Source organism: Mytilus californianus, unplaced genomic scaffold (genome assembly GCF_021869535.1).
Source record: "Mytilus californianus isolate M0D057914Y unplaced genomic scaffold, xbMytCali1.0.p SCAF_1, whole genome shotgun sequence".
NCBI lineage: Eukaryota > Metazoa > Mollusca > Bivalvia > Mytilida > Mytilidae > Mytilus > Mytilus californianus.
Genome location: NW_026262581.1, coordinates 115,414,322 through 115,437,519, shown reverse-complemented (window position 1 = coordinate 115,437,519; position 23,198 = coordinate 115,414,322). Strand labels below are relative to the sequence as shown.

Sequence of the window (23,198 nt, the reverse complement as noted above, 5' to 3'; positions counted from 1 at the left end):
CTGTGAACTGCTCAGCCAATTTCTTTCATATTTTTATATGTTGCTACTGATGAAGAAATGGAGATCAAGTTTGATTTTGACTGCTTTCACTTTCACCATTCAAGACATATGCACCTTGAAAGATTGGAAAATAGGCTCAGAACGTGGCAGGTCCAAACAAACGGGAGCAGGCATGTCAGTAACTGCTAGTAGTCCTTTGTTAATTTATGTATCATTGTCATTTTGCTTAATTTCTTCTGTTACCTTTTCTGACATCGGACTCACACTTCTTTTAAACTGAGTTTTACTGTGCGTACTGCTGTGTGTTTGTTTATTCTACATTGGCTAGAGGTATAGGGGGAGGGTAGAGATCTCACAAAACATGTTTAACCCCGCCGCATTTTTGCGCCTGTCCCAATTCAGAAGCCTCTGGTCTTTGTTAGTCTTGTTTTTTTTTTTTTTATTTTAGTTCATTTATATGTTTCAGAGTTTAGTGTGACGTCCATTTTCACTGAACTAGTACACATTTTTGTTTAGGGGCCAGCTGAAGCCCGCCTCCGGGTGCGGGATTTTCTCGAAGACCCATTGGTGGCCTTGGGCTGTTTTATGCTCTTTGGTTGGGTTGTTGTCTCTTTGACACATATACATTCCCCATTTCCATTCTCAATTTGAAACATGAAAGCGACATAAATTAGAATACATCCAACTTCATTCGTACTAGCGGTAATCTTATTTGCTTCTGTATGTACTTTAAAACCTTATGAAATGTGATGCGAGGCTTATCCAGGCAACGCACGTGTATGTAGTTTCAATTTCGATTGTTTTCACTCTCATGTTAAGCTGTTGTTTCAAAATAACTTTTAGAAGTATAGTTACAAACCAGCAAGATGAAAACATCTATTCGCCGTCATCACAAAAGAAATAATATTTTTATTGTTAAGCAATGTTTCTCTACATGACGGACCTTTAAAAGACGGTTTCGCATGAAAATCTGCACAATGAGACTAAGTATGAGCACACATAAAGTTCCGTTCGTCAATTTCGTATACCGTCCTGTAACAATGACTTTGATTTAAAAAAGAACAGAAGAGGTCTTACGTGTAACCAGCATAAAGCTATTTAAGTTAAGATATCCAATCGTAATACTAATTTATCGTTGGACATGTAGAAAAATCCGTCCGTTTGGAACAAATCTTAACTTAAGTAGCTTTGTGCATACGGGCCCTGGTCTCATTCTTTACGTCGTTCTGAATGTTCAATCATTGGGTCTTTTTTGTCGGTTAACAACTTTTATCTCACAGAATTGGCATGATGATATACTGGTTGGACATTTTATCAGGTTCAAACAACCAGTGCATTTTTCTTTATTCAATATTTATATACATCAAGACAGTATTGAAATTGCATAAAACTATTCATAACTTGATAAAAACAATTATGTTATACTAGTATACCAGAAAAATACATTTTAATATACTAAAAGTCTAAACTTAAACGAAGTTGAAGTAGAGTAGACAATATTTATATTATTAACTCTTGGTCTTTGTGGCAAATAGTACATTATGAGACTTTACTTTTGATTCACACTATGACAAAAAATGACTTTCCGGCAACAAAAGCAATGTTCTGTGTGTCGTATATTGCAATTATTTACATAAGATAGGCATGTGAAAATCGGCTTCTGTCGCTGAAATGTTTGTTCAAACAAATCATTTATATAATGTAATCTAATTTACAATAGTGTACAAATTGAACTGAATTTACTACTCTGTTCCTTATGATCTTTGTTATGCCCACAGTAACATAAAGATCCATCTAGACAACATTGACGTGTATTGGAAGAGTCTGGTTTTTCAGCTTTTTCTACGGTGTTTATAATTGTGTTTGCTGCGGCCATGACGTCATTTGAATTAACAAACATGATAGCTTCTGCCATTTCTGATGCAACTGATGCCTTGGATAATAATAAAAGAAACATTCATTATACAGAAAATGAAATTGAGAATAAAAAATGTGTCAAAATGCATTAAATGCAAAAATTAATAAAAAGAAATGTTGGAAATACATTGACTGATGTCAGCAACCTCGTTTTTTTTTAATCACATACAAGAATTTATGATTAAAATAAGCAAGAAAAGCGCCTGCTTACCTCTTTCATGACGATATAATTAAACTTTTTTAAGCCTAAAGTATATTCATTATATATCATCGGAACAAAAGATAATCTTATTATGTCTCATTTTGATTCTTGCTAAATGTTTCTTTTTATATCATTAAAATAAAAATACTTATGTTATCGCAAATATCACTCCTTTTTTTGCACACCTACACCAATTTTCTATAATGCAAACATAGCTTTACCTGGTACGTTGTCCATTTTCCTCGTCTACCACTTTCTTCTCCTATATAAGCAGCCACAGCTGTAGCTAAGATAGTCGCAACAAATGATCCAACCACCTTCTGAATATCCATTTCAACATCTACTTTACAACGTCCTATGTTATTATCATATGTGGGCTCAGTTGAAGTTTTTGCTACATCCTCTGTTTTCGTAGACTTTTGTTTAACTGTAGGTTTATCTATTCTCAATGGTAGATAAGCATCGTTTGTACTACATTTGACTGGTTTAATATTCGATTGTGAAGGTATCCTTTCTGTACTCGAGCTAGTATGTTTATCAGCGGTCTTTATATCCCAAGTAATATCTTTACGCTTAAATTATATTTTGAAAAAAAACCAGTAAAACATAAATACAGTTTATAAATGAAATAAATAGTAATCTAATTTCCAAAAAAAAATATTTGAAATTAACTGTAAGCATTATAACAAGCAGTATAAGATCATCTGTTTAGAGATGAACCCTTATTTGTAATTCGTGCTCATTTATAGATATTAAAATTAAAATTACAAATATATTAATGTTGACAACTATATGTAAATTATCAGGTTATTCATCAGCCTATCTCTTTCAAAAGAGTGAGCTATCAATACTCATATGTATCTGAAAAATGAAAATACCTTGTTTTTCTTTATACTTGTTTTTGGTTTTATCATTTCTAATTCTACAGCCGGCTGTGTTTCTTTTATATCTATTTCCAATGACCTCCCTGTTTCTCTTTTTAAATAAAGTGTCCATTGTTGAATTACATCTTTTTCATCTGTAACTTCAAAATCTAAAATACACATATCAACCTTATAATCACTTTTATCTTCTGTGTCTGTTATTTTCCTTTTTTCAGAAACAATAGTTCTTCGTTCGGTAATACAGGTTGCCTTTTTAAAAAAAAAAAATTCACTAAAATATGTAATCGTGTGGTGAGATCGTACTTTAAGAGCACAATTCAAAGTCCTCTAGAAATTTGGAAAAAATGATCTAATTGCTTTTAATAGCTTTTCTAACATCGTGTTTGTACTGACTATACAAAAGAGAGGCACAAGATAACAAAGGGACATTCAAACTCATAGTTGAAAATAAACGGACAACGCCATGGCTAAAAAAGAAAAAGACCAACAGACAAACAACAGTACACCAAACTCAACATAGAAAACTAAAGCCTGAATAACACGAACCCCACCAAAACTGGTGGTGATCTCAGGTGCTCCTGACGGGTAAGCAGATCCTGCTCCACATGTGGCATCCGTAGTGTTGCTCATGTAAGTACAAATCCGGTGATAAGTCTAAATTCGGTAGGTCAAATTCAAGAAATCATCTAACCATACAACCGGTAATTTTCGTACAAACGGCATTTTAAATAAAACACACGAAAACGGAGCACTTTTAAAATCGGACATGTAAAGGAGCGTAGGTTTTTCCTCGGGTATATTCACCAAATAGTAATAAAGTAGATGATACAATATCCCTTAATATGTAAATAAAGATCAAATATGAATACCAGGGCCATAGTAGAATCTTGAATAATGTGAGTATACATTTTTTATCAAAAAAGAAGAAAAAAATCGCACATACCAACTTTAAGCGAAATTTATATATCAATGATTTGAAAAAAGATTTGCTACTATCAGTCCCTATTTTTTGGAAGATCGTATTGGCAAAAGCTTTTCTTTTAAATGTCCGATGTTTAGGTTTTTTGTATCTAGATTTGAATCTTTTTACATTGTCTCGTTTATGAAGATCTCCCGTCTTTAATACGTGATATCTAAACTTCACAAAAATCTTTATAAAGAACGATATATAATCGGCTCGTCGAAATGTTTGACTAAACATCTTTCAAAAGTTCTTACCGCTGTTATTTTGACAATTAAAGATAGCTTCCTAAAATATTGTGATGGGGTATTATATTCAACATGCGGCGTCAATCAGATCTGGATTCTTCAAAATTCTAAAGATCTACCGTAAAATCTTCAGTAACAATCTTTACAATTTTGCAGTAATATCATTTTTGATTTTCTACGCTGTACACTATTATTCCCAATGTTCAAATGAAAAATTGAATACTTCGTCTCTTTAAACAGAGCATTTTTTCTACAAAAATGGGGTTCGTAGATACAATTTCGTCCTGTAGATTGTGACAAAATCTTACTTTGTGAAGAACTGCACTGATTCCAAAAAATTCCGACTTGTTTATGCACTCATATGAAGCAGAATTCATACAAATAAAGGCAACAGTAGTATACCGCTGTTCAAAAGTCCTAAATCGATTAAGAGAAAACAAATCCGGGTTACAAACTAAAACCGAGGGAAACACATCAACTATAAAAGGAAAACAACGGAACAACAGAAACACTGAACTGCAACAAAAACCAAGGCCAACATACATAGAAACGGACTATTTGATAACAACTGCCATATTCCTGACTTGGTACAGGACATTTTAGGAAAAAATGACTGGTTGAACCTGGTTTTATGGCTAGCCAAACCTTCCGCTTATATGGCAATGTTAAAAAATATCGCTAAAATGACAACACTACGTGACAGGAATACATTACAAACAAACGCAAGAACGCTCAGCACAGAGAAATGCATAAATAAATAATAAATAATAAAACCTTCTCAAAAATAAACAAGAGAACACATCTTGCAAAGTTCTTTAATTTCACATTCAGATATTTTGATGATGACCTGTCACTCAATAATCCACGTTTTAGTAAGTGAGTGTATCTCATATTTCCCAGTGAACGTCATATCTTGATCTTTTCCTCGATATTGACAGAGATGGGCGACCTCAAACTAGAATCTATGACAACATAATATTTCAATTTTCCAATCGTCAACTTCCCATTTATCAGCAGTTACTTAACCTCTGTCCCATGTGGCAATTACACATCTCAACTGATTTGCATGTTTACACTGTTCGGACTTCATTAGCAGGAGTATGCTATAAAAACTACAGAAACCAAGTTATAAGGAAAAACGACTGAAATCATCACAAATAGGTTCATCTCAACCTGCTAGCTACATGTTTTCGCAAAATGTCGTCTGACCTGCAATTTTACCGATTCTGTCCTATTCCCGATTGTGATATTTTGAATTATCAGACCGGGTGATGCATGCATAGCATGAGATGCGGATCCTGTCGACGCACCGGGCCCAGTCTCGCTTCTTTTGGAGTTCATGCGATTCCCTCAGTTTGTGTTTGATAACTTAATTTGTCTTAAAACTACTGTTACCTTATTTTATGATGTGTCATTTGAGTTTGAGATTTTCCGGTTTTTTTTTACAAAGACATGTCGGTTTATTCTGCATGTGATTATCTGTGATTTGAATGTTTAAGTTGACTGGATTTGGCAAAAAACGTTAGCCTGTGAAAATGATTTTAACCATGCATGTAAATTTATTAGGGTCATTAATGTCTTTCCCATTACAAAAAAGTTAAGGAAGAACTTGCTGTATTTCTTCTTATTTTTTTCTGCTACGTTTCGAAACATATTGGAGTTAAAAAAGGTACGACACTTATTATAATGATCTTTTGTACCAAGTATCGGGCAAGCAAAAACTATTCTGAATCGACTCTGGCAGACCGAACCATCTTTCCGTACGAAGTCATATTCACAAAAGTTGAATACCTTGGCACGGAATGCAATTAAAGTCGTCTGTAGATAAGCGACTTTGTATAGCTTGGCCACTCGAACATAATGCCAATATTATAAACATATAAGCGTAGACTTCAAATATATATTTTAGATATAATTTACTAGTTGTACAAATGAGCAGTTTTGACATCTTAATTTGCTAGCAGACATTTTTTTTACAAACAAATACATGAGTTGACATCTTATTATTTTCCCACACATAGTATTTTTCGCGTTTAATCTAAAGTTAATAAAAGATGAAGATTATTACATTATTACCTTGAAATGGAAACAATAATTTAACCTTCGTTTCTAATTCTTCTTCCGTGTTATCTTTCCTATTGTATCTTTTTGTCAACATGGAGGGCAAGGAACATGCACCAATTACACTGCTTGATCGAAATTGTTCTCCATCAGCAGACAGGTATACCTTCAAATTAATTCAAATTAAATAAAAATATGAAAAAATGACGAAAGTTGTTAATCAACTTTCTAATATTTACTAGACACGTTTTTGTAACAAATCTACCTGACGAAAAATATTCCAAATTTAAAAATTTTTATACATACGAATCCTTGTCATATTCTAACCCAGGCTAAACAATGAGCTGAGGTAATGTTTATGTTCTGTCTATTAAGTAGTTAATTTGTGAACTCGTACTGAGATGGTATTAAGGCGACTTGATTTTTAAAATGAAAAAGTATTATTAATCTACTAAAAGCATTATTTCCATTTTCACAAGATATTATTCTGTCTGATGTCAGTAAAATTCATGATTTTGGTACTAAAGCTTTCTGCAATTATGGAACAATTTTCAAAAACTACAAAATTATTTTCTTTTAAGACCTTAACACTGATATTTGAATATGACTTACAGCCTTTCCAAAAATATATTTTGGAACAAGATGTCTTAAGCGAATGAGGATCTTTTTGGCTAATTCTGTTGCTAATTTCCGAGGACAAAAATGTAAAACTATCCCTTTTACCAAGTTTATGAAAAGCAACTATGTAAACTTATCGATTCTTTAAATAAACTTATTCTAAAAGGTTACCAATTCAACACTATAATTAGATCTTTGAATATTGTTTTTATTGGTATTAATATTGATTTTGTTATCAGTAAATTAAAATCAAACTAAATAGTATTTTTATATACATATGCACATGCATGGCTCTACAATCTGTCGATACCTGTATCTTGGCATTTTACAAGGTCATGTTTTTTTCTCTGACTGTTAATGACGTATTTACACTAAATCCATTGGATGTTGGATGTGTACTGATTGATATTTTAGTCTTAGATGCATGATTTTTTTATTAGTTGTTATTGGCTTTGAACTAGCTGTCAGTAACTGCGAGTACTCTCAGATCTGTACTCAATGTCTTTTTGTTGTGGTGATGTATAAGTACCCTGCCACGTTCACTCTGTGTTTTTGTTAGATGTATTTCTGCTTTGTGTCCATCTGATTAGTCAAGCCCTTTTCAACTGATTTTTACAGTTTGTTCTTATGTTGTAATGTTACACCACTGTCCCAGGTTAGGGGAGGGTTGGCTCCTTCAAACTAATTTTACCCCACCACATTCTGTATGTGCCTGTCCCAAGACAGAAGCCTGTAATTTAGAGGTTGTCGTTTGTTGCTGTATATCATATTTATTTTTCGTTCATTATTTTGTACTTAAATCAGGCCGTTAGTTTTCTCGTTTGAAATATTTTACATTTGTCATTTCGGGGCCTTTTATAGCTGACTATGCGGTATGGGTTTTACTCATTGCTGAAGGCCGTACGGTGACCTATAGTTGTCAATTTCTGTGTCATTTGGTCTCTTGTGGAAAGTTGTCTCATTGACAATCATACCACATCTTCTTATTTATATATATATACATAACGGTAGATTGTAACATTTTCTTTGACTTTTTTTTGTGAAAACGAAAGTAATAATCTGAGGATTTACGTACATATCAGACGAATATTTCAAAACTTACCTTTATTGATTATGGAAACCCCTCTTGGTAAATAATGAAACATGTCTAGTGTTATAGAATTAATATGCATAATAAATATCTCAAATTATTTAATATTTGCTGCATCTTGAAGTAATGATTTTGCTAAATACCGCAAATGCCTAGCCGCCCAAAACGAACTTATGAATGAAGAAAGGAATATTAATCATTTAATGTTGGTAAGTATATAAATCCATCAAACTTGCTATAACGTTTATCTAATTTGTTACCTGATAATTAAGTTCTGGCCAAATTGAAACGTGATTTAAAAAACAATCCAGTGCTAAACCAACAGTCATCCAAAGTTTTTTACATGCTTCTTCAAAACTAGGATATAAATCAATATCTGTTCGGACAAAATACTCTAAAGACTCATTCTGTGTTGATATATAGATATAAACCTGAAAGTAAATAAAAAGGATATGAATTAAAGATCAAAGGAAAGCCACCCAACGTAGACGTACGGATAAGATTTAATTTGGTTTACAAGCTAGGACCATTTTGGCTGACAACTCTGTCTAAGGTTAGAGAATTGCCCCCCCCCCCCCGAAACATGTTTCATCCCGCCACATTCTGTAAGTACCTGTCCCAATTTAGGAGCCTGTAATTCAGGGATGTCGTTTGTTGCTGTATATCATATTTGTATTTCGTTTATTGTTTTGTACATAAATCAGGCCGTTAGTTTTCTCGTTTTCATTTCGGGGCATTTCATAGCTTGCTATACGGTATTGATTCTGCTCATTCTAGAACGCCTACAGTTGGTAACTTTAACATCATTTCGTGTTTTATTTGGCCTTTAAACTTTTTTTATTAGAGCTTCACTAATGAGTATTTTATAGACGAAACGCGCGTGTGACGTTTAAATTTATAAGCCTGGTATCTTTGATGATTTGTTTTTGTCTGTAAATTTCCTATTTTCAAAATCTGGCTCAGAGAATCGGTATAGTTTATACATAAAGGTTCATATTGATATTGCATCATGATCAGAATCTGTTCGTCCCGGTAAAAAGTGTTTTAATTGTGCTTACAAAATGTTGCAAAATCCTTAGAAAAGTAGACCTAATACAGTTTGGCTGTTCTTTTAAAGCCTTCTAGTTTTTTATGTTTTCAGACGTTTTATACATTTGGATTCCCAAACTTTTGGTACTGACCGTTCTGTTGACCCGAAATCGTAATCATACGTTTCGATCGAATACAACCGTGAGGTAATGCTGCAGCCGAACTTTCAGTTCCGAGGTTACCATTCTGTCCAGGGTCCAGTGTGTGGGTAATGTAAAGTATTGCTTGATTGAATGATACATTTTCTAAGTGTTACAAATACCTAAGGCATTGTTACTTGTAGCTACATCATGTTTTGACTGTTTAGAGCAGTATGATTTTAATGCTCTAAAACGTAATTTTTTTTTTAATTTTTTTTGTTGTTTTTTGGCTTCATGAACTTTCTCCATCGTACACACAGAAGATTTTAACAGAAACACATTTCATGCGCACAGAAATCGGTATTTTACGTTCGAAAAAATCAAAACAACACGTTTAAGTTTTATGCGTCCGAAGAGCTTTTCCTTCATCAGGTACGCTTAAAGCCGAATATTTGAAAGCCAAGGATGTTTAAGAACCAAAACAGTTGAACACAACACTAGAAGAACATCACCCCACATCATTGAGTGTAATTTAATCCAATTTGCTAAAGTATTTACCTGGTGTATTTTGTGTGATCTAGAAACTTAACTGATACCTAAATTAGTCAACAATTCAGAAAAGGTTTCATAAAAACGTAAAATGACCAACTAAAAAAATGAGGGGTTATTTCTTCAGTCTGAAACTCGTTCTACATTGCTGAAAGGAATTAACTCCAATTATCATACATGCTCATTCAAGTATTAACATTTTTCATTATTTTTTAAACAGTCAACTTTCAAACTGACACAAAACGACAGTTTTTCATACCTATCCACAAACGAGTATATGTCTTCAATCCTCAACTCGCACACAATCTTAGTACATTTCCTAATAAATAACAACTATTGTACATTTATCGACAAAAAATTGTTAATGCTTCACGAATTGTTGATAAAAATGGATTATGAAATAGATGAATATCGAACGCTTACTTTTGTAATTTTATAAATTATAATCTTAAAATAAAAAAAAGAATTATATATACATTTTGGCGTTTCATTTTAACACCATCGTCTTACAAATCGCTTTCAGAAAATATAAAATAGAAAAATATAAAGTCCTTCAAAATGTATATTTACACATGTATCAAAAAGGACTAGGTAAAATTCGACAGTATTTTAGTCGTTTTAATGTCTTTAGGTGTATCACATTCAGCAGCGTATATGATTGTAATTAGATTATTCCATTTCATCAAGAAAAGGCTCATGGTCATCTAATGTCATCTCATATCAGAATTACTTTTCGGTAAAACTTACATCATTAATACGTAGTAATATGCCAGACCTCCATCCATAATAGTAATTATTTACATATTTATAAACAAAATATACAGCACCAATATATCTTTCTAAACATCCTGGTGGTAATCCCTGAGGAAATGATACTTTCAGGTTCAGTTGTATATCAGATGTCTGTAGGTCTTCATACCAGTTTAAGGACTGTAAAATGAATATTATATATCAACTGTTTTATTTATTACGTGACTTTAGGTGTGCACAGCTCACATGATGGTCATTATTTGCAAAAAGATCGATTAATGTTATATATTGTTAAATAAATTATCATAATTTATAATTATTTTTAGAGCAAAAACTAAAAGACCTAAACAGAACAGTCAAAACCGGCTTATGGCAACTTTGACTGAAAGGGATTGCAATTATACGTTTAGTACACTTGCATTTAAAATGAGATGAAATACCAAGGGCCAATCAAAAATCATAATTAGAAACAAAAACCACTCCGATAACAAAAAACGCCGACAAGACAAACAGCAACAACAAAGCACTACATATAAAACTAAAGAGTGAGCAACATGAACCCCACTAAAACCCGGGGGTGAACTCAGGTGCTTCGGAAGGGTGAGCAGTTACTGCTCTACTAGTGGCTACTGTCATGTTACTCGTTTCAGGGAGAAAAAAACGATGATAAGTAGCATTGGGTAATGTCACAACCAAGGAAAAGAGGACGGAATTGTGGTTACAACAAGTGGAACATATCCGTGGTCATCTGTGAAAAGGATATTACTTTTAATGGTTAACCAAATCATGTTTGCGTCTGATAAATTATCGAAGGAATGACTTCTACTTTACCATTTGAAACTTGATGCAAGCAGTAACCCTATATGAAGGAATCATCATAGTAAACGCAAGCCCTTGAATATCGTATCAAGTGAAAGAGATATAATCCATATGCAGGCGCTGATGGAACGTTGCTGCACAGAAATGGAGAGTTCACAACAGTAAAATTGTAATAATCTCTTTTGTCACAATTCTTAGTTCTCCACCAACTCGTAATTGATAAATATAAGTTACAGTAGTTTACCGATGTTCAAATCTCGTAAATCGATTAGACAGAGACAAATCAAAACAACAAACAGAAACTGAGGGAATCGCATGAACTTCAAAAAGCGCGAGACAGTGTACGTCGACAGAGTAAGCGTCTACTGCTATGATTGCATCACCCGCCATTATAAAATGACAATTTTCACAAAATATGATTTGGTTACTGGGCGGATAGTGCCCTCGGAAAATTACTTTTTCCCATACCTATTGATTGTTAGAACATATAATACGATCTACTAAAAGTTACCGGTTTTAAGTCTTTCATTTTCCCCATCAATAAGAGAGACATTTGGTCGACTGATGACAATTGGGGATAATCCATTAAACTGATTACATCACTAAACATGGACATCTTTTTATAGGGCATCAGAAGGCCAAATCTTTCCATCTCAGTAGATACCAGTAGAATTTGTTCTTTATTAGACAACAAGTCCTGTAAATAGAATTCAACACCTTTCGCATTATTACAAAAGCTTCGGACGCATACAATGTATAAAGTGTTGTTTCTTTTCATTTTATAACAAGTGTAAAACTACCCGCTGAAAAGGTATGTTTTCTCATTGTATTTATGAAGAACAGAAATTCTTATTAAATAAAAAAAATATAAAAAAATTTAAAATCATTACCGCCTACTATAAGCACATTGATAGATTAAGCCGATAATAATTGACGTTTCGTACAGTTTGTTATTGTGATAAATAATATACCCGAAGTTACACGTAGTACTAATACAATTTAAGAAAGATATCGTAAAAAACTACCTGCCATAGTAGTGGTAATAGACATTGTCGAAGTAATCCATTAATTGGAATGTCTTCTAAAACTTTGACCAAAGATTCCCTGTCTGGTCTGTCTTGATGCCAGAATCTGTTTGGTGCAATATGAAATGTCTTGTTACAGCTGTCAACATGAATAGCATAGACAAGTTTAAGAAACAGCTGCGGATTCACGCAGATGAATTCACCTCCGTGATGGTAACATCCATGACTGAGTATTATTCCCTAAAATGATATATCAGTGTTAATAACTCTAAACAGACCAAAATGTGATTGGAAAAGAAATGTCTAATTTTTCTAGTTTTGTAAAGCTTGTATATCATTCCAAACATCTAGCATTTTGATTGACCTAAATGAAAAAAAGTTACCAAAGATACATTTTTATACAGTAATAAAGTAAGCCAGACGGTGTTTTTGTATACACAGGACCCATCAGTGGCGCTCGCATCAAACATAGATTAAAAAGAGAAGCGAAAGATACCAAAGGAACATACAAACTCATAAGTCGAAAATAAACTGACAACGCCATGGCAAAAAACAAAACAGACCTAAAGAAAAACAGCAGTATACAAAACACAAGAAAAAAAAACTAAAGACTGAGCAATACGAACCCCCGCCAAACACCGGCGGTGATCTCATGTGCTCCAGAATGGGTAAGCATATCCTGCTCCACATGTGACACCCGTCGTGTTGCTGAAGTAAGTACAACCCCGATGATAAGTTTAATTCAGTAGCAGGAAGGAGGAAGTAATTACAAGGTTGAAGAGCATTAAAAACCTCAACGACCTTAAACATAAAAAAATGTGTGCCAAATATTGTGTTCATCAACGCCTGAAAAAAACTTTTATTATAAGTATTTTGAAAGATTTTTACATGAACGCTGAATATACAGAAAATGACCGCCACACCAGCGCGGACTATTAGGTTGGTGTTACCAGAATTATTCCTATTTATATTATTGCACATCGTATATTTCAATTACATTACGAAAATACCAAACTTTTGGAACAATTACCTTTGCGGTTAAATGGTTCAACGTATTTCCAATGTTCACTAGTGCCACAATATTTTGATATTCATGTATAGAACTGAACACGACATCCTTTCTTTGTTTGAGTACAGTATTTTTTATTCTTGTAAGATCGTCTATTTCTGTAATCACTTTGTCTTTTTCTTCTTTTAAAAGAGTTGTTAATATTGTCAGAAACCCCTGTAAAAGATTGAAATCAGTTTCTTTGGTAGTAATTATCTATTAGTGTTTTTATGTCAATTTCAAGTATCAAAATGTAATACTTACTCTGGTCATTTTTTATTTTAGTAATCTTACAAATTTATATATATCTTGAGCGGGAAGTGCGTCCTGTAAGCAATACACATGATTTCTATGTTTATATGAAGGTTCAACAAATATAAAAAATATAAGAAGATTGGTTTGATTTGCCAATGAGACTACTAGCCAACAGAGACCAAGTGACGAGGATGTAAATTAGTTTGTTTTCATGAATATATTAAAAGTTTCATTGTTCCATTGTATTTCACTTTTCGGAACCAAGAGACTGCACAGGAACCAAAATACTGTGTGTATGTCTTTTTTCATTATTAAAATAAACATACAAATTTGGCTCATTGTTAGAAGGTTGAAAATCAAACCAAATGTTTTGATGTACGTCTTAGAGAGTATTTATTTTACACAAATTTTTTTACATGTATATTCAAGAAAAAGCGCGAATTGCTGGGAAATTTGTTAATTGCTTAAAGAAAACTCGTATTCATTTGACAGAACTTTTAAAAAAAAACACGAATGCACTACTAATATAGCGATCAAATGCAAAATGTGCTCATTTCCGGTACAATACGATAATTTTCGTTTCCCGTTTTTCATTATTTTTACCTTAATCTGTCAATGTTAATTTTCATCTGCTGTTTATAATGCGTTGTCAAGAGACAACGACATATTGAAAATGAAAATTCACTGAATCAATCATAATAACGTGGAATTGATTTATATAATACAATACATTCCCTTATATTTCGTATAACATCGACCTTTTTCGATTTTGGAGAGTAAAGCATGTTTAATTTACCTACCTTTTCTTCAGCAGTATGTAATTTGTGGTAATTTCTTGGAGTTTCTTTAACTCTAAAATCAAGTATAAAACACAAATCAATGTTATGCATTGCGTGCGTCCTTGATCTTTCACTTGAGTGGTGAAGAAATTTTTCTCTCCCACTTATATACTTGATATTGCATTAATGGTATTTGTCTCACATGCAACTAGTACATTTTGAAAGCTTTCACGTAACTTTTCTTTCAGCGGAGGTTCGTGTTGTTTTTGACTTAGTTTTCTGCGTTGTGTTGAACGAAAGTTTTATTTCTGAATGTGTCAGTGATGTTTCTATCATATATAGTCTTGTTTATTCTCTGTACTTGGGAAACATTTTAAATTCCGCACCCAGTCAACGTTTTGGGTAAGAGAATTTACTTGCATCGATGGTTTACAAAATTGAAGCTTTTCATTGTATTTTTACTTTTTCATTAATGTTTGTCCCGTTTTCTGTTTAATCTAAACAAATTTTTAAAGTATGATAACATTTTCACCGTTTGATTTGACAAACGTTTTGGTCTATAAGGAAAAATTTAAATGTGAAGTTTATAAAAAATTAAATTAACTACAACTTTACTTACTGGGATTGACTTTGCTTGAATGTGTTAAGACTTTCATCAAGAGCTTCAAAGATCTGCACTGTCTGCTGTACGACATCGCTCGTTACAATTGATGATATATTTGCTATAATAACATGTTGAATACCCTGGATAAACAAGAAAACTTTTCTAACTATTTTTCCATCTATTTTGCTGTCAAAAATTTATTATGATTTATGAAGGTATTTCCTAGAATATTAACTTGGTAATTATACCACATTTTCTTATCTTATATTAACTTAAAACAACGATATTTATCTCATAAATCGACTTAGAATACAAATTAAGGTAACAAACCAAAAACTGAGGGAATCACATGAACTCCTAAAGGAGCAAGAACGGGTGTGTCGACAGGGTAAGCGTATCCTGCTATACATGCATCACCCGCCATACGAATCCACACTCGGTCAAAAGAATAATTTAAAAACTACGATTGAACTTCAATGACTATAGATAATACATGCATGCAAGCAACGTTTGAACATTTTATGGTTATTTAACTAAGGAAGTAAAAAAGGTTAAAACGCGTCATTTAACATAATCTTTTGGTTTTTTTTCTTGTGTTTTAAAGGTAACCATTATACTTATCTTCTGTATTTTTTGGTACTAAAATCATTTCACACAGTCACGCGACTAAAATGTTTCCTTTTTTATTTTTCCTTTTTTATCTGTAGTAAAATTCATCAAACAAGGTCATCTCAGGCGTTGCATGTGTCTATTGGCACTTGCGTTGCTGTGTGAAATTCACTAGAAAGTGCAGCCGTCTGCATTAGACTAGACGAATTTCTATATCAGCGTATAAGCTTTCGGCATCTGCAAGCATTTTTTGGTGCAATACTTTTTTTGTCTCGCCTTGACGGAGTCAAAAACGAGACATAGGCATGCTGTTTCCGACGGCGTCGTCATCACCAATGTATTAGTTTGTGATTAGGTCAGTTTATGAGGAACCACTAGTGGTAGGTCAATGATATTTGGTTTGCAGTTGTATTAGCATTGGATCATCTCATTTCAATTTGAGATAATTTGACCACGCCCCCTCAGTCGTGGACTATTGACTTTGAAACGTTTGCTTAGTTTACAATTTGTCTAGCCTCAGGGTGATTAAGAATTTGAAATATGGTATAGTGGTTGTCGTTGGTTCATTTTCTGTCATATTTGTTTTTCGTAAATTGTTTTGTTATAAATTATACAATTGGTTTTCTCATTAGTATTGTATCACATTTTTCATGTCGTGACATTTTATAGTCGACAATACGGTATGGGTTTTTTTTTCACATTGTCGAAGACCGCATGGTGGCCTATAACTGCGTATACCCTCTTCATTTACACTTTGGTAGATAGTTGTCTTATGGCTCCCCATAAGACAACTAATTATTTCGTACATAGAGCTGTTTGACATTGTGGATATGTATATTTGTTTTGAGGTTTTATTGTTTTGTTGAGTTACAGTCTCACTGTCGTATACTCTTCGCCCCTTTCGTCCATATGATATACTTTTGAATACGAATGTAGTTATTGCCTTGCTGCTAACATTCTTGCATGTATTTCAACTTAAAAAAATAACTAATATGATAGTGATAACAGTGTATATTATCAATCCTAAACATTTTGTTATCGTTCTCGGATCATCACATGTCAAAATATACCTTGAAAGCAAAATTTCTCCATAGTCTGGCAATCTTTTCCGTTGCTTTAAAGTCTGCATTATCAACGATGATGATAACAATGGCACACTTGTTTATAAATAGTTGAGATATTCCTTGGCTTAGCTGTAAAACATTTATCATTGAAAAAAACATAATATATTCCTTTTTCAAAGATTTTAAATGTGATAATACGTCATGTTTATAAAGAAAGTGTTTTATCAATTAATTAATTTCCATCACAGCTGTTTGGCTCTATTCATTTATGTTAGCTGGTATTGCATCTAGTTACAAAATACAAAAATAAAATGAAAATAGAAAGTACTCTTTAGAAATACGTTTTGCCAGAATTCGAACCTGTCAAACCTACGTAATCACTGCTGATAAAAGAGTAAAGCCAGTAACCCCAATAAACGGCCCTGTAAGGGTGCATTTTTCAAACTTCAATTGTTTGAGTAAATCTACTGTGTATGTATTACAAAATGTATCATTTTTCAAAGTATAATAAGAAAAATTGTATATCGGCTTCATAAATTGTACAAGTATCAGATTGAAATAGAAAGTGATTTCATTTAAGTCTATTTTTCTAGAAATTCTTCATCATTTTCTACCTTATTTTATTTTCTCATATATGGCGACACTTCTGACCCATCGAAATTTTGGTTGAAAAGTATATGGTATATATAAAATATTTAAGCAACAATATTTGTGGGTGAGGGATAGCGCCACTGTTAATATTTCAGAAAATTGTCACAAGGAAAATGCTTTTTAATAAAAATTTCAGCTTTAGATTCATTGATAGTTAAAGCGATCTATTAGAGTTACGATAACCTAGCTACAACCTATTTATTCAACAACTACTGTGTTTACCCATATTCAAATATCATAAATCAATTTTGAAGAAAAATCAAGGTAACAAACAAAACCTCAGGGAATTACATGACCCCCAAAAGGAACGAGACCGTCGAGAGGGTAAGCGTGTCCTGCAATGCATGAAAGACGGTAAAACAAAAAGAAATTAAGAAATGTGGTACAGTCAGTATTCTTATTGTGAGTTTTCCTTTCATATCATCGTAAGTTGTTTGCATTTCAAAATGAGTTCGCTATTCAAGACCATGCAAAAAAGTAAAGTTGCTGTAATTGAAACTTTCCAGTCAGATTTTTATTCCAAATGGGCATTCTACAGTGCGTGTTTCCGAAATGACGGCACACATATCTACCCATTCTTGTGCCGAACTCGTACGTGGCGAGGCAATATATGCCGGATTCTAAGTTGGATGTGCCTATATTTCCGCATCACCTACCTTTTAATTCTTTAAGAAAATATATTACAACAAAAGTTTCAGTTTTCAGTGTCGTCTCTTTACTTTATGCGCATATAACGATGAGGCTCTTATTGAGGAAGTAAAACAATCCTGATTCGTTAATAAATTTACTATAGTTTGCTTGATACAGCAGAAAATTCATTACATCATGCATCTTCAAGAAAACACAAACAGTTGAGCAATGATCAAAAATATTTTGCTTGCGGCATTGAAAGCTTTTGTTTTGCTGGTTATTTTTCAAATACTGTCGAGACCAACAACAACGAAAAAAGCCGATTGAATGCTAAGCACAAGGAGCAAAAAAAAAAAAAAAGACGTTAAAAGATTGACAACAAAAATGGGCTTAGGTAACCAATGTCTGAAGGAGTTATGTACGGTTTGGTAATGTATATATTTTTTTTACTAAATGATTAACACATAATGAAAAAATGTTTCCATTAAATTTAAGACGAAAAGAAATTAAAGTTCACACATAAATCATACATGCCAGTTAAAAAGCATACCTTTTTGTCAGAAAAATTCCAGATTTCACAACTTGCTATTTTGCTAACTGAAATAAAAATCTCTATAAGTAAGTATGTCATATAATTAAATATATATTCATGAGCCTAATGAATATTTCAATGTGTAACTGATTGATGAAGACTATCTTTTCAGTCTTTGCTTTGTAAAACCTTCTTCCACTTAAGATTTTGGTTGTCCCATTTTCATATTTTTTATAATTTGTTAAAAAGTCAAATATCAGCATTTTTTTCTCTCGATTTCATACAAACACCATTTCTTATGTACACGATTGGGACAATCATTTGTTTAAACGTATAATGAAATGAAAACCACGCCTTTTTTTTATTTCTTTGTCCAAAATTTCCAAATAATTTAGAGCTCCTGCTAATGAATGGTATTCAGTCATTGTTGGGGCACGTGCAGTGACTATTATAACTCTATTTTATGGTGGAAAGATATCTTTCCTAACAATATTAGTTGTTATCTCATTGAAGCACTCCCGCCTCCATTCTCATGCTGTTGTCTTCTAAATCTTATCTTATATATGCGAACTGCAATAGTATGTACCGCAGCGAAGCTGTTAAAAAATAGATCTGATTATTTCATGTGCGATTAAGGCAAGTAGTCATTACTAAGAGATAAAATATTTATTTCATTGTTAAGTTGTCTCATTGGCAATCATACCACATCTTGTTATTTTTATATTAAGAGAGAATTTTGACCTTTGAATATAATAAGGTAAGGTTTGTAATCAAAAGAGGAAATTGGAATACTACTTTGAAATGACCTTCTCCGCCAAGTTTGATATAAAGTAAAATGATAATGGTTTTCTAATAGATAATATCCTTACCAGGTAATGTATAAATTTCAACCTCCTCATCAACAAACACAGTTGTATCATTTTTGTCCTTTGAGTTGGAGGATGTACTTATATGACCTTTATCGTATTCACTTAAGGTTACTCGGATTAAATCTTGTCTTTCAGAAAATGTTCCACCAAACACGAAAACATTCAACCTGAATTAAAAAAAAGAAAAAATAGCGTACCAAATTTTATTATTTATTATTTATTTATCGCGAAAATCTTGCAATATGTGACAATAAAACCAACAGCTGACGCCATTAAATTTAATTAATATTAGTAAAAACAAATTGAGTCAAAGTGCATACATTTCAAAGCAATGTACTATTTAGCTTCATATTTACTAAGCTGTGAGCTGTACTTGAGCTGTACTTGACTGAGAAAGTTTGCATCAAGATTAGTACACGAGTCAGGCAAGTTTTTACTTGATGCCTAGTAAAAATTTATTCAAAGAGCTATGGTTAAATTTCAAATCTAAAATTTCATATCATAAACTTATTCTTGTTCATAAAATTCTCAACGATAAAGCACCTGATTACTTAATTAAGTATGTTATGTTTTACATTTTACAAGAGTAACACGGCGAGTGTCAAATGAAATGGATCTGGAGTACCTGAGTTGACCGTTTTTATTGCTCAATCATCAGTTTTCTTTGTCGTGTGATCTCTGTTGTCCAATTGTTAACCTACATAGTAGAAATCTAAGGTTATCTGCAAATGATAATTTAGCTGTTGTGCGACCGAACACAAATTCAATGAAGTAATCTTTCACATATAGCTCCTCAATATTTTGGAATAAACTACCAAATGAAATAAAATGTTGTGAAATCCTGGACACTTTTAAACAACGATGTGTAGATTTCTTGACTGTAAATGATTTATAACAACTCACTCATATATTCTAATGATTTTGTATTTTATGTATATATATATATGAATTTAATTTTCTCTTGTTCTACAGACGACAATGTATAGTTAGCGTGAATATTGCATCTACATAATATGTTCAAAATTGTAAGCTTTGTACTGTTTGTTCTTAGTGAGGGCCTCAAGGTAGATTAGTGAATGCTAATTGAGTCACTCTCTTTAAATAAAGTCATTACTTACTTACTTAAGTATGTTATGTTTTACATTTTACAAGAGTAACACGGCGAGTGTCAAATGAAATGGATCTGGAGTACCTGAGTTGACCGTTTTTATTGCTCAATCATCAGTTTTCTTTGTCGTGTATTTTTTTGAACTGCTGTTTGTTTTTTCATCGTTTTGGGGCATAGTGTTGTCTATTTTTTTTTATCGTTTTGGGGCATAGTGTTGTCTAGTTTTTCATCGTTTTGGGGGGTAGTGTTGTCTATTTTTCTTCGACTTATGGTTTTGAGTTGCACCAAATTTAGAAATAAGAGGAAAGACTTATCTTTTCGGAGTCAGAATAATTCATCCGGGTAGGAACATGTCTTCCTGCAGATGTTAATCATGTGAACTAGCAAGGTAAAACATCCGACCCGTGGTATCGGTCAGATACAAAGCAATTTTCGTGTACATAATAACATTGGCATGACGTAGTTGCCACTGGACGTTAAACACCTATCCATCTATCAATCGAAATCTCTAATCATACAGTTGTGGGAATATGTAACTTTGAAATAACATTTGCCTTAGACAGCATATGTTTGTTCCCTTGAATTAAGTTTTGGCACATTTTCTGTTTTCTTATAATACATCTTTTATTACATTTAGAAAATTAAGAAAACAAGATAATGACGCAATATAGCAAAAACACATGCTTTCAGCAAGAAATAGTAGATTATGTCAACATTTCGATAAAAAATTCTAAACTAGCTTTATAATATGTAGCAGATATTATTTTACCCTCAGAAATTTTCAAAAGAGTTTACCCTGCAAACTGTGCGAATAAGACATATTTAAACATGTTTAATATTCATTTTAATATGTAATACGCGAATATGGCATTTCGTTCTAAGTGTTTGTTCTTAAACGCACAATAATAATTTTTAAACAGTGATCATTGTCATAGTGAATTTTGTTTATTAAGGTAAATATCGTTTTTATCAATTAAACTGCAAACTGTCTATTGGCGTAGATCTTCAAATATGTCGTGATTTTAGGTGTTGACTTTTGATGTTATATTTCGTCTACGCAATTTTTCCATATATAAAGAAATAAGGAGAAGAGGACAAAGTTCAAATAAAGTGGATGTAAACATTTATAGGCAACCGTTCGGCCCTCAAGAATGAGAAAATCCCATACCGTATAGTCGGCTATAAAAGACCCCGACATGAAAAAAATATGGAACAATTCAACTGAGAAAACTAACGGCCAAATTTATAACAAAATAATTAACCAAAAACAAATATGACAGACGACAACCTCTGATGATCATTCTAAAATATATCGCCACTAAAGTTTTTCTACATCTCAAAATGATTTTTGGTGTTGACTTTTGAATGTGAGGTGATATTTTGTCTCCGTAATTTTTCCATATACTCACCAATGAAACTGTGCTTTACATTATAGGGTGTAAAGAAATATTAAAAGGGTTGGGGGTAATATCGATATAACAGATAATCCATCAGTCACCTTTACATAATTTGCATACAATAAGATTATAACAAAGTTTTTTTTTAATTAGTAAAGCAATTCATAGCATTTTTTCCTTGGATTACATCATCTTCGACCATTTGTTAGTCATAATTATCATACAAACAAAATAACTTACCTGTCCACGACATCAACGCTGGATTCCATTTTGTTTAATATTTTACGTGAAGAACATGTGTAAACAATCGAGATGTGGAAGATATTGTTTATCTTTGTAAACACCTGTCGGTTCTCAAATGAAATGAACAAGATTCTTTAAACGGACAGCTATGTAAATACTTCATATCTTTATTTAATTTAGAATTCCAGATATCTTATGTGTTTCCCTAAACATGAACCGTTGCCAGCATGGTAAATCTCTGCCAACAATATTTGTGGTAATTTCCAATTTCCAGAACTTCCTATTGTTCCTGTAATTGCTCATTAAAATTTTATGGTCGATATTTTGTGAGGCTTTGTGTTTTCTGTTTAAAGGTAGAATCAGGCTCTTTCAGAGATAAAACAATCCTTCCTTTAAAAGTTTAATCAAAGATAGTACATAAACTTTGATGGCATCCGTTATTTGCTGTAAGATATAAACATTCATGAAGCAATGCACGGTATTTAGTGTTAGTTACTATTCCCGACTTGAACATATTGTATTCTTTAATATGAGTAATGATCAAGCTATTCTATTATAAACGATACTTAAAAACACATATCTACAAGTCCCACTCTTAAGATTCCTGACTGTGTACATGCAAAGTGAAGTTTTAAGAGACCTCGAAATTAGTTATATTCGTAATTAAAAAGAAATAATTAAATATCAAGATTCTGTTATTACAAATGAGAATATGCAATGACGAATTCCAAGAACCAACAAACAACAGTCACTAAAAATTATACAACACGAACTCAAATAAAAACGGAGGTATCCTCAGGTTATATAATGGTATATAGGTAAAAATAAATCAGACAAATGCCTATGCTGTATAATATTATGGTTTCAGATTTTCGAAAATAAGATTTTAGTCGGAGTCATACTTGGAGATTGTCATTAGATTGTTATACCTGCAATCCACTTCTCTTGACTCTAGAAATTGATAATGAGGGTAGGTCAGCTCTCAATTATTAATTTTCAATTTCTAAGTGACAAAAATTCTAACAAGCCTGCACATGGATTATTTATCTCTCAATTGATGCGATATTCGATAGCTTGCTTTTCCTACAATGACTCCATTGATAAAGGGTTGCTGCT

At 32.5% G+C, this 23,198-nt stretch overlaps 1 protein-coding gene across 1 annotated transcript; it reads right to left on the bottom strand.

Moving 5' to 3' along the window:
• Positions 1–1,327: 1,327 nt before the first annotated feature.
• LOC127731129 (uncharacterized) lies at positions 1,328–22,587 on the bottom strand. Its single transcript, XM_052240035.1, has 15 exons — positions 22,080–22,587; positions 19,335–19,501; positions 18,484–18,530; positions 16,659–16,781; positions 14,995–15,119; positions 14,397–14,448; positions 13,324–13,518; positions 12,294–12,533; positions 11,780–11,965; positions 10,447–10,629; positions 8,242–8,412; positions 6,289–6,439; positions 2,998–3,152; positions 2,341–2,691; positions 1,328–1,933 (listed from the first exon to the last, which is right to left on the bottom strand). Exons 1-15 carry the CDS (start codon positions 22,106–22,108, stop codon positions 1,712–1,714), a joined length of 2,397 nt encoding a protein of 798 aa, XP_052095995.1. The 5' UTR covers positions 22,109–22,587; the 3' UTR covers positions 1,328–1,711.
• Positions 22,588–23,198: the final 611 nt, after the last annotated feature.